The sequence below is a fragment of the Thamnophis sirtalis genome, unplaced genomic scaffold, assembly GCF_051295495.1.
Source record: "Thamnophis sirtalis isolate CommonGarterSnake01/CBP01778 unplaced genomic scaffold, rThaSir2_p1.2 scaffold_3, whole genome shotgun sequence".
NCBI classification, from domain to species: domain Eukaryota; kingdom Metazoa; phylum Chordata; class Lepidosauria; order Squamata; family Natricidae; genus Thamnophis; species Thamnophis sirtalis.
In genome coordinates, this window is record NW_028261383.1 from 126,639,285 (window position 1) to 126,652,300 (window position 13,016).

A 13,016-nucleotide genomic window follows, 5' to 3' on the forward strand; every position below is an offset into this window, starting at 1 on the left:
TTCAATGTTTGAGCTAGTCCTATCACATACAGAGTTTAATGATTATGTGATTATGCAGTGACTCCAGGCTAACTCTAAGCTTGCTCCCTACTCCCTGTCAGCCTGGGTGCTTCTCAACATGACCTGTTTTAGGCATGAAAGCCAAGTGGATGACTCTGGACCAGTCACTCACTCTCAGCCCAATCTACCTCACAAGGTGGTTGTTGTTGAGACAATAGGAGGAGGAAGGAATATTGGTACGTAGTAATAAAAGCAGAATATAAATAAATAAATGTGCTCATTCTAGAGCTGTGGTTGACCCTCTGGGTCCTGTATGCTAAGAGGCATAGTCAGGTTTCTTGAAATACACTGTGTAAAATAGCTCCCCAAGATCCAACTGTTAAAGCACATCTTCTGTACTTTCCACTCATTCCTCCCTTGGATGCTTTCCATAATTTATCTTTGTTCTGACTTTCAGGGGCTCCTTAATGGCCATGGATAGAACATTGGCAAACACCCTGGTGCTGTCTATGGTGCTGGGCTGTTCAGCTGCCCTAATGGATACATCGGTGCCAAGCTCCAGGGAACCTGTGGTAAACGTGGCTGTGGTTTTCAGCAGCTCTTCATACTCTCTCCATATCCGGAGCCGACTAACATACCAGACCTTCCTGGACATGCCTCTAGAGGTCCATCCAGTCACCGTGGTGGTCAATGACACTAATCCCAGCACACTCTTGACTCAAGTCTGTGACATGCTCTCCAGCACAAAAATCCATGGAATTGTCTTTGAGGACAACATTGGTACAGAAGCTGTGGCACAGATCCTTGATTTCATCTCATCCCAGACCTATGTACCTATCGTTAGTATCAGTGGAGGATCTGCCGTAGTCCTTACACCTAAGGTGAAATTTCATTGTTATTCTGGGAAATGAAGCTGGAATGGGCCTGTAGATTGTTCTCAGATACTTCATCTATATTCATTTATTTGTCTATTGTCACAGTTTTCTACAAGACCATCCAGGATATAAATTCTCTTAACTTTTAAATAGTGGTATAATTCTATTGCAGTAAACAAAGAGCAATTGTTGTTCACTAAGAGTCTGGCTTTTTAAAACCATATTGAATTTTGTTTAATCTAGACTTGGGTCACACTGGACAATTAACACTGGCAAGTGCCAGTGCAAATTGGGAGATTCACTAGTTAGTTAGCTGGGCAGGAAGACAAAGCTTGACAAGGAAAGCTGACAACAATTAAGATTAAGCAAGGACAAGGGAAGACAGCCATGCAAGCTCCAGGGACATATCATGCAAGACTTAAGTAGATTTGGCTAGGAAGACATTTCTGCAAGCTAGTGCAAGGAGACCAAAAAGGATGTTATTTTGGGAATGCTCTCTTGAATACTGGCTGCCTTGGTGGTGCTTCATGCAGTATATTATACATTTACTCACTGATGTGACTATGCTCTTTGCTCAATTATTTAGAACTCATTTCTACATAGAGCTACTCCTTGCAGGTAGAACAGTTCCTCTTCTCATTCAAATGGTCTTTTTTTTAAGAATGCCAGCTTTCTTTTTAATGAACTAGCACTTGTGCCTATAACCACAGTGAAATGAGTAAGAATTTAAAATGGAAAGGAATTGTGTGTGTGTGTATCTCCCATCCTTCTACCAGGATGAAAAGAGCAAGACCTTGGAATTTTACCTGAAGGGCAGGTTTGCAAAGATCAATAAGGAGAAATGTGGAGGCCCTGATGTGAATTAGGGAGGTATATTTCTGAGGGATTAAGCAACAGTCTCTTCCAATTGGATGCCTCCAGATTTGTAGGATTAGAAATCCCCTTCACCTTGCCGGCTGTGAGCTACTGTCTAATACAGGGGTAGTCAACCTTTTTATACCCACTGCCCACTTTTGTATCTCTGTTAGTAGTGAAATTTTCTAACTGCCCACCGGTTCCACAGTAATGGTGATTTTATGAAAACCTAAGGAAAATGTTTTTAAATAATGCTATGAATTTTTTTTTAAGTCAATTAAATTTTTAAAAAGGAAAGTGCTTCAGTATCGGATAAAACCCCTACCGCCCACCATGAAAGCTGGAACGCCCACTAGTGGGCGGTAGGGACCAGGTTGACTACCACTGGTCTAATAAGTCCAGATGAACACCATGTTGACTGAAAGACTGAAATGGGAAGCCATCACTGCAAAGGATTTATACTTCCCATTGATAATTTTTTAAATAGATGTGGGAACACCTTGCCCTCTGATTTTGGCATGTCTATAAGAAGAAGAATGTTTTTCTTTTCTTCTTTTTTATAATATCTAGAAGTGTTGGTAATAATATTACCAACAATATTACCAGCAGAGTGGCTCCACATACTTTTTTTTAATAGTAATGTTCTTGAAGAAAAATGTATAGAAAATAACAAACCAATTAAAAGGCAATACGATAGAAGTCCTTCAACCATCAAGTTGATCAATGACTCATTAAACACAAGTAATCTAGTCCTTGGATGAGCAACCCAGAGAGAACAGTTCAATTACAGTTGCTGTTGTGTATCATATCAGACAGGATTGCTACAGTCCAACATGACTGCTTGGGGTCTGTTAAGTATCTGTATAGTAACATTAATTCACCAGGTAGCTGAATGATTCCTAATCTACCGTCACCTCTGATACACACCACACACCACAGCTGCCCTCCTGCTTCCCAGGCCTCACATCCAGCAATCTATCTAAAGAGTTTGGGTTTCTTTTGGGAGGTTGCAGTTCAGATAGTGAAAGTGGAATGATTATTTAACTGTGCATGTCTTTGTAGGGGTGGGTGATATGGGAATTCTAAACATAATCTGTATTATAATTTATATAAAATATTTAAAATGTAACTTTTTATTCTCAGAATAAAAAGGTGAAATCTATCCTTTAAATATCACTTCACTCCATGTGTAAGCTGAGACAAGCCATAGCCTTTATGTGTGCTTTCCTTCATTCCTTCCCTCCCTCCCTTTTATTGTAACACTATTTTTTTATGGAAAAAGTTGTATTCTTTTTATGGAGTTTATCAAGTTTGTAATGTTATGAGTGATGAATTATTAAGGTTTTAAGGCTACTATTTTGATGAATGTCTGTAAATCTATATTTCTTTATGGAAACAAAACTATAATGTAGAATTATGGAAACTAAGAAAGAAGGCACAGTATTTTGACCACTATTTTACCAGATTATTCAGAATTCTTACAATATATACGTATAATATTTTTGTCAGGCAGATCAACCAGGGTTCATTGAATGCTGCTAAAACTATTATAGCAAGAAAATAGAAACTTATAAATCTTGCACAATTATGACAGGCCTTTTGATAGCCCTTTATGTTGCTGAAACAGGCATAAAACTGGAATATATTAATTTTCAGGAATGGAGGAAAGTACAGTCAAAAAATCTTGTCAATGTGTAACATCTGTTTATTGATTTCTGGATCAATAAACCTGTACAATTGGGATGCAGCTCATGTTGGCAAGCATAAAATCCTGTCCCATGTTTTGTTCTAGAAAAGCAGCACTTGTGTCTTAAATCACTAATTTATGGCACATGCAACTACATTGCAGAGACTACTGTAGGACACACTGGATTTTTTTTTACAGATGGGCTGTGCACTTGGGTAATTATTTTTAGCTTGCTCACCTGTCACAAGTGTCAGTGGTGGTTACTGTCAACTTCTCACAGGAAAATAGGGTATGTTTCTGTGCCTTGTTAGCAGCCAACACAATGTGGTTTTATTTGTCTAAGACTGATCCTGGATCGTTGTGTTATCTATAGACAGAAGAGCCCATTCAGACATGATTAGAAATAATGAGACTATTCTTCAGCCTGTTCCTCTGGCTTGGCCAGATCCCTGTTAATAATCATTCTCGTATCAGAAAGTGGCCCATAAAGTAATATATAGGACTGTGCAAAGGTGACTAATGACAAGCTCTTGCTCTCCAGTCAAAAAAAAACTTTTGGTTGAAAGGAAATTTCTACCTGGAAGCAATTTATCCATAGCAGCTCAGCTTTGCTGGAGATGATGTGTTTGTGGCAGTCAATGGCAGAAAGATTAGGTATACTGTCCACTATTCTAAAGAGCAAGTCTGCTGCATGGAAGCAGAGAACGTATCAACCTTATTTAATTTGTTATCTTCCAGATACATTATTAGGCTTCGGTTCAGATAGGTTAGTATTTGATTAACCATTAGTAATTAGCCAGCATGAGTATCGTCAGGCTGAATTAATTGACACTACAGAAAGTCACCAGTTTCTTAGCAGGTGTCCATGTTCATTAACTCAGTGGATCTTTGTCTGTTTTGCAGATAGTTACAAAATTTCCTTTTTGGTGATCTTTCTCCTCAAATCTCACCTTAAAAACAAGTTTTGCAGAAACTCGCTACCTGTTGTTGATGGTTTCTGAATTGGGTTAAGAAAGTGTGCTGTGTTACGTAGTCATGAATATATTTCTGTGGCTAGTCGTTTTGGGGAAAGAAAGAATAAGTCATCATCAAATGAAGAGCCGAGGTGGCGCAGTGGTTAGGGTGCAGTACTGCAGGCCACTTCAGCTGACTGCTATCTGCAGTTCAGCGGTTGTAATCTCACCGGCTCAAGGTTGACTCAGCCTTCCATCCTTCCAAGGTGGATGAAATGAGAACCCAGACTGTGGGGGCAATATGCTGACTCTGTAAACTGCTTAGAAGACAATATTAAATTCAAGTTGGACCTTAAAATATTGGGCATCTACTCCATTTGGGGGGGGGATTCAGACTTAACTTGACACTAAGTTCAACTTTGACACAATCATCACAGTTAAACTGGAATGTAGTCTTCTCTTCTTACAAAAAGAATCCCTAGAATTTCTTATATATTGTATGATGTAATATCATTCAATATTTCTATAAAATTAGCTGCTTTTGTCTACCTGTCTGTTTGTATAATTAAGCTTTGTTGGGGGTTTTTTTTGGGGGGGGGAATGCTATTTCAGATTTGTTTTTCCATTATCATTTCATTCAAGTATTGTGATAATAATGATGTCATTTGTTTGAACATGACCAATGTTGTGATGAATTGGTTGTATTCACACAACAGGTTCCACTAAATCAGTTACACATCTTTGCTGGGTTTCACTGTTTTCATGTATTTATCTCTATGTGTGAATGGTTAATGTGGATAACCCCGAGTTAGTTGCTCCAATGTATTTAGAATAGAACAGAACAGAACAGAATAGAATAGAAGAGTTGGAAAGGACCTTGGAGGTCTTCTAGTCCAGCCCCCTGTTCAGGCAGGAAACCCTCTACCATTTCAGACAAATGGTTGTCCAATCTCTTCTTAAAAACTTCCAGTGTTGCAGCATATACAACTTCTGGAGGCAAGCCGTTCTACTGGTTAATTCTTCTCACTGTCAGGAAATTTATCCTTAGTTCTGGGTTGCTTCTCTCCTTGATTAGTTTCCATCCTTTCTTGTTCTGCACTCAGGTACTTTGGAGAATAGCTTGACTCCCTCTTTTTTGTGGTAACCCCTGATTAACCCAGATAATGGGTTAATTCCAGAGGTGGGTTGCTCCCGGTTCAGCCCACTTCATCTGAACCGGTAGTGGTAATGTAGCCTGGGTCGCAGAACCAGCAGTGACCCAGGCTGGTCATACCCCTGAACCGGTTCCCCGGTTTCTTCTGCTGTTGCTGGCATGGTTCTGTGCATACACAGAACAATTTACAGTCAACCAGTACAGGAACCCACCCCTGGTTAATTTAGTAACCAAACTAAGTGGATTGCATTTAGGTGCCTATGCTTAAATTTCACTAGAATGTATACATTTCATAAATAGTCAAGTTGAATGTTCCCTATGACTCCTAGATATTCCATTTAGGTAGATGCATAAATAGATCTCATTTAGGTACTATGTCTATCTATCGCTATCTACCTAAGTAACTTGCATTATACTGAGAGCTGAAGCTTATACGGAGGTTCTTTGGCTCAAGTTTAATTAAGGCTCCAGGAAGCTCAAGAATATCTGCACCGCTTGACAGCAGACAGGTGGGATTTTGATGAGCGCATCTCTGTAGAGATGGTAAAGAGTGCATCTGGTCCTTTTGTCATGCAAAGCTTATACAATACTGCTGACCTATATGTCTTCCCTAAGGAAGATGGCTGCTATTCTAAACCAATGATTTAATTTTGTTGGCGTGCTTATTTTTAAAGAAATAATCTTCTTTAAGGTCTTAGCTGGCTTGCATTTGATTGCAACAATATGTTTTGTTCATATTCATTACCTTCATTGCTAAATTAATTTGGGAATTACAGAACAATGACACTTTCCTGTTCTGAAGAAATGTCCTTTTCTTCTGCAAGAACAATTTATTTCTTCTGCTGTCTCAGGTTCCTTTTTTAAATAAAATATTAAAGGTTTTAATTGCAATAGTAAAAGATAATACAAAATAAAAATAAAAAAAATAGGAAAAGGTGCAAAAAAGCAAAGAAGAAAGAAAACAAGAAAGAAAAATCCTAAGAAAGCAACTTCACACCCTCATCTTGACAGGTCTAAACAATTTTCCAATCTCTTCACCACCTCTTAATTAACAGATACAAAGTTCTTCTTCCCATAACTCATCTCTTAACTATAGGCAAATCCAATAAGTAATGTTCTCTCCAATCTAGGTGTCAGCAAAAAGTCCAAACAGAGTCTAAAAACATTAATTAACATATATAAAATGCAGCACCTCACATCTCAACTCTCAACAGTAAGCAAATCCAAATTTAGGAGGCACAAAGCAGTCCCACTATCCTAGTATGAAGAAAAGACTGAAACTTAACATGACAAGAGGAATAATTTCTCCTTTAAAGAGAACAAGCTCACAAAAAATTCTGGCTTTAAGTGAAAAGACAGTTAGAGACAAAGCCAATTTAAATACTGTCATATTAGGATACATAAAAGTACAGAAACTGTATTTAAAAAGGCTTAAATAGCTTGTTAACTGTAAGCTTGCAGTTTTATTTTCTGAGACAGCTTGTCTCCCACCTTCTCTGCCAATTTATTTCATATTAAATCTTTGCTTTCTAATGATTCACTTTGCTGGGATTGTTTTAGATCTCTCTCTTCTTTTAAAGAAAAACAACACAATTTATTTGGAGATTACAGTAAGTTGCTCTGAAAAGTTATGTGAAACTTCCATTTGAATTTTGCAAGCAACAAAAGCATACTCTAAATGATTAAAAAATAAATGCACATATATTAAGAAAGGGCTTAATTAGTATTGTATATGTGTATTTTAAGACACTAGAGTTTACTATGAAGAACAATATATTAAGGATAAAGATTAATACACTATCTTAGCCAATTTGTTTAGACAACTATTAAAATGTGATAAATGATCTTTGTACAAAATGTTACACTGAACATGAAGCGGTGGACGTGATGAACCAGGGTCTGGAAGCTGTTAAAGACTGGATGAGAGCAAACAAACTGGTGCTCAACCCAGACAAGACCGAGTGGCTGTGGTGTTTTCCTCCCAATAATTTGACCACCGTACCATCAATCAGGCTGGGGGGACAAAACTTATACCCCTCAGATAGGGTCCGCAACTTGGGAGTCCTCCTGGATCCACAGCTGAGTTTTGATCACCATCTATCAGCTGTGACCAGGGGGGCATTTGCCCAGGTTCGCCTGGTGCGCCAGTTGCGGCCCTACCTGAATCGGGAGGCTCTCACGACAGTCACTCGAGCCCTTGTGATCTCTAAGCTGGAATACTGCAATGTGCTCTACATGGGGCTGCCCTTGAAGAGCACCCGGAGACTTCAGCTAGTACAGAACGCGGCCGCGCGAGTGATTGTGGGCGCACCTCGGTTCGCCCACATAACACCTATCCTCCGCGAGCTGCGCTGGCTGCCTGTAGATCTCCGGGTGCAATTCAAGGTCTTACTTACCACCCATAAAGCGCTCCATGGTAGTGGATCTGACTATCTGAGAGACCGCCTCCTGCCAATAACCTCCCTGCGTCCCATCAGATCGCATAGAGCAGGCCTCCTCCGTATTCCATCCGCCAGTCAGTGCCGACTGGCGACCACCCGGAGGAGAGCCTTCTCAGTTGCTGCTCCGACGCTATGGAACAATCTCCCCGTGGAGATTCGTACCCTGACCACAGTCCAGGCCTTCCGCACAGCCCTCAAGATCTGGCTAGCCCGTCAGGCCTGGGGATAAATTTTCTTGCCCCTCCCGAATGCTGAGTGAATGTTGTGTTTTAGTACCTTTTAGTTATCTCACTTTTTTTTTCTGTATTTTGTCTTTCACTCCCCTTCCCTTACTATTGTAAGCCGCCCTGAGTCCCCTCAGGGAAAAGGGCGGCCTATAAATGCTAAATAAAATCTAAAAAAAAAATATCTAAAAATCTTAAGTTTGGGAAGAAAAAGTGAAGGTTCATGTTTTGTTTTAAAGTCTATGGTATATTCCATTGCTGTGTGGTAGCTTATTCAGTAGTTTAGAGTTCAGGAAAATTATTGTTTTCTCTACAGGGGTCTCCTGTGTATGTGCATTATGTCTACATCTATATTAGGAGGAAATAGTGTGAAATGCAGTCAAACATAAAGAGTGGGAATTAGAAATTTAAAAAGCCACAATGAGTCAGAATACTCGATACAGGGTTGCTGAAGCAGACCTAGTAGATGTTGGTTAAGAAATGATTACTGTAATTTAAGTTCACAATAGATTTAGAGATTGTAGTGGTGATAATGCTTTCTGTTTTTCCTTGGGAATGACTCATATGAAAGCAGATGTCCTGATATAACCCATTGTTCATCAAGGCCACTATTCTGAGATAATATAGATAGGAATGGGGCTTTCCCCAATTTTCCAGATAGGTCACATTCATCTGCATAGAGGCCATGCTGATTGAAAAAAATATGGAAACTGAAGTAGAGCACCAAGCTGGGGGAGGCTTAATTAAGATATCAAGACATGTACATTGTTTGCTTATCCTCTTCATTCATCCTTTCTCTCTCTCTCTCTCTCTCTCTCTCTCTCTCTCTCTCTCTCTCTCTTTTCTAGGAGCCTGGCTCTGCCTTTCTACAGTTGGGTGTCTCAATTGAACAACAGATACAAGTGATCTTCAAAGTCTTGGAGGAATATGACTGGAGCTCCTTCGCTGTTATCACCAGCCTCTATCCGGGATATAGCATCTTCCTGGATGTAATTCGGTCCTTCACAGACACCAGCTATTTTGGCTGGGAGATCCAGGACGTCTTGACCTTTGAGATGTCCCAGGAGACGAGCATCTCCAAACTGCAGAAGCTGCTCCGCCAGATAGACGCTCAAGTCATGATCGTCTATTGTTCACGAGATGAAGCAGAGTTCCTCTTCCAGGTGGTTGAGCAGGCCGGTTTAATCGGCCCTGGCTACGTCTGGATTGTGCCTAGTCTAACAGTGGGGAATATGGATGTGCCACCTACCTCGTTTCCTATTGGCCTCATCAGTGTGACCACTGAAAGCTGGAAAATGAACCTGAGACAAAAGGTTCGGGACGGAGTGGCTATCATTGCTATTGGAGCCGAGAGCTATTTCAAGGCCCATGGCTACCTCCCCATCGTGGGCAGAGACTGCAATAGCAAAAGCCCTTCCAGCGCACCAACAAACACTTTCTATAGGTCAGTAGAGGTAACCTTGATTTAAACCGATGCTTGTGGATGTGTATTAGAAATCAGAATTTGACTGGACAGCAATGTTTCATCCTGAAATAATGGGCATTTTCAGCTATGTGAGAGGCAGTTTAGCAGTAATCCTAATAAGGCTCCTTAGATTTCTATAATTGAATAAATGTAGCTTTAAAAATTAACACATGACTCTCCTCCGGATTTCTCAGAGCCAGATATTTGTATGTTTTATGATAAGAATTCTTCAGACTGAATATATGTACAGTGAGAATTTCAGAAATGATGAAGATGAATGTTTATTCAATGGAAGAGTGAAGTCAGTGGAGAAGATTGCAGCCATGGCAAAAAGAAGCTTAATGGTTTTAGGAGCAATCAGAGAAGTTATGCACACTTATCCTGATCCTCAACAGCCTAGGAACAAATTCTTTTTTTTTTTAATTTTTTTATTTTTATTACATAGACAACACATACACACAACAATAAAACAAAACAAAACAAAAAAACACAAAAAAACCCATCATCACATACAGCATGTCGTTTGGTTACAAGTGTTTTAATATTTATCATTCTTATGCATTTATTATTTCATTTAATAGGTTATAATATACAGTTTGGGTTGCTTTGTTTACCATCCCTTCCTCCTGTTGTAACACCACCTTATTTTCCCTTTCTCTTCTCCCTCCCTCCCTTCTCTACTTTCTTCTTTCCTCCTCTCCTTTCCCTTCCTTCTTCCTGTACCTTTCTCCTACTCCTGCTCCTCCTCTTCCTACCCTCTCTCCTCCTTTTTCTCTCCTTTCCATCCTCCTCTCCTTACCTCTTTCTTTTCACTCTCTCTCCCTTCTCTACTTTCTTCCTTCCTCCTCTCCTTCCCCTTCCTTCTTCCCTTACCTCTCCTTTGTTCCTGCTCTTCCTCTTTCCCTTCCTACCCTCTCTCTTTCCTTTTCTCTCCCTATCATCTTCCTTTCCTTTCCCTTTCATTTCTCCCTCCCTCCCTCCCTCCCTTCTCTACTTTCCTCCTTCCTCCTCTCCTTCCCCTTCCTTCTTCCCGTACCTTTCTCCTACTCCTGCTCTTCCTCTTCCCCTTTCTACCCTCTCTCCTCCTCTTTCTCTCCTTTCCATCCTCCTCTCCTTACCTCTTTCTTCTTTCCCCCGTCTTCCTTTCATTCTCTCCTCCTCTCTCCCTTTCTTTTTCTATTGTTGTTGGTGTGTCTATTTTAAATCTCAGTTTATGTTTCCTTGGGATGGTACTTCCGCCAACCCAGACATAATTTAGTATCATTTCTTATTCCCTTACCTTTGCTAATCTATCCTAACTATATTTTCCCCCACAGACACACTTTGTATCTCTCTATTGTATATATATTTATATATTTGATACACACAACAATAAAAAAACACAAAAAAACAACAAACATATGTTGTAAAAAAGTATATCAGCTGGTTACAAAAAGCTTTTGTGCATCTCTTCCACCGTCATCAAATATAATTCATATTAATTCAAATGTCTTAACTCAAATATTTACTATATTAACATCATCATACCTCCACTTTTATTTGACTACAGTTATTTAAACATCCTTCATTCTTAAATATACCAAGATTCAATCCATAACCACATGCTGGCATTTCATTTACTTATTTATAAAATCCTCCATTAACATTAAGTCCTCATATCCTGTTTTAGCTAAACATCCATAATATTTAATAGCAAAGATTTCTAATCCTCTATGTATATAATTTATTATCATTATCCTTTCTTTATTTAATTTTATCCTATATCATAGCATTTTCCCCCTATTAGTTATAATTTAACTGTATATAGTTTTTATAATAATTATTATTGTTATTAATAATCTTTATATATAGTACAAAGATATTTCTAACCTTTCCCTCTCATATCCAATTATTACTTATCATATCAACTCAACATTGTATACATTACTATCATTATCAATTTTTATTTAACTATACCTATTACCAATGGATTTAACTAAGTTTAGCTAATTTTGAATTATACTCTTCCATCTATCAACCTGTATCTCTCCAATAACAGAACAATCTTATATCTGCTGCCATCTGTGGGTCCAATTCTCCAAACATCTTTATGAACAAGTCCATACGAAGAAATCTTTGCACCTTCTTGTCTGTGGTATCTCTCATATAATGTTGACGTCCTCTTTTTGTTTCCTTTATCAGCTTGTCTTTAATTCTCAGCAGTGGTATCAAATGTTTTGCAAATAGTATTTCATAAACCATAAATTCTTTGATATTTTCTTCTCCTCCTGCACCCTGTCTTTTGAAGTAAATTTTCTCTCCATTTAACTCCTCTTCAAATATTCCATTCTTTCCTCCCTCAGAAGTAAACCAATTGTCACGAATATCAAAAAGCTCAAATTCTTTATCTCTGTTTTCATTCTTATTTTGTATTTGGAAAACATCCTCAGTTTTTTCCTCATACTTTGTTGCCGAAAACACCAAATAATCCAATTTTCTCTGAATTCTGTCCTCTGTATCAGACAGCGTCTTCAGAGCTGAGAGTATCACTTGAAGAGACGCTTGAATAGACGCCATGTTTATATGCAGTTGTATTTTTTCTTAAGAGCTCTGAAGTATTTGCAAGTAAAAGCAGACTGAAAGCTGTACAATCTTATCAGATCTTAAACCAAAACAACCAAGCAATAAAAGTGTCAAGATGTAAACAGTCAAATTGTAGTGAATTAGTTTACAGCCCGCTTGCATAGAATCAGAAGAGATGTTGGAGTACTCTATCCATTTGAAAAGGTTTTACTTAGAATCAATCCATGTGAATAACATTTAAAGAGTAAGATAACCACTGTCCAAAACCATTAAAAAGATCAAAATCGCCACTAGATTCTTCTATTCTTTAATTTAAATTAGTTTGAATTTTTAGGCAGTCCATTTCTTCTTTAAACAATAAAATGTTCTTACCAGCTGGAAACACTTTATCTTTCTTTAGGGCTGTCAGCAGTTTCAATAGCCTTGTGGCTAATCCGGAAGTCACTAGCAAAGAGGGTTTTTCCTGGGTCCCCAGAGACTTTGCGAACGTCTCTGGGACCACTGGGTCTCCCCCTACCTTTCACTGTCTCTTCGGGACAGCTTGGGTCCAAAAAGAACGGTCCAGATGCTCCGGTTTAGATGGACATTCAGGAGCAGCCTGAAAGTCTGTCTTCACACTGCTAAGCCCCGCCTTCTCCCGTAGGAACAAATTCTTGTTTCTGAATTCTGATTTAAACAGATAGGCTCTGAAGGAGTTCAAACTTTATAACCATTAATTTTAAAAAGTTTTCAAGAACGTCTCAAATTCTATAATTTCTGGAGTTTCGTAATGAATGACGTTCTCAGTCATGATCGAGTGGG

The 13,016-nt window shown here is 38.8% G+C and overlaps 1 protein-coding gene across 1 annotated transcript in view; it reads left to right on the forward strand.

The window, feature by feature from the left end:
* The first annotated feature begins 470 nt into the window (after positions 1-470).
* The window catches only part of GRIN2C (glutamate ionotropic receptor NMDA type subunit 2C), a 78,739-nt gene continuing 66,193 nt past the window's right edge, over positions 471-13,016 (forward strand). The window contains exons 1-2 of the mRNA XM_087709989.1: positions 471-881; positions 9,037-9,632. Coding sequence (XP_087566115.1) covers positions 474-881; positions 9,037-9,632 — 1,004 coding nt within the window. The 5' untranslated portion in view covers positions 471-473. The remainder of the gene's footprint in view (positions 882-9,036; positions 9,633-13,016) is intronic.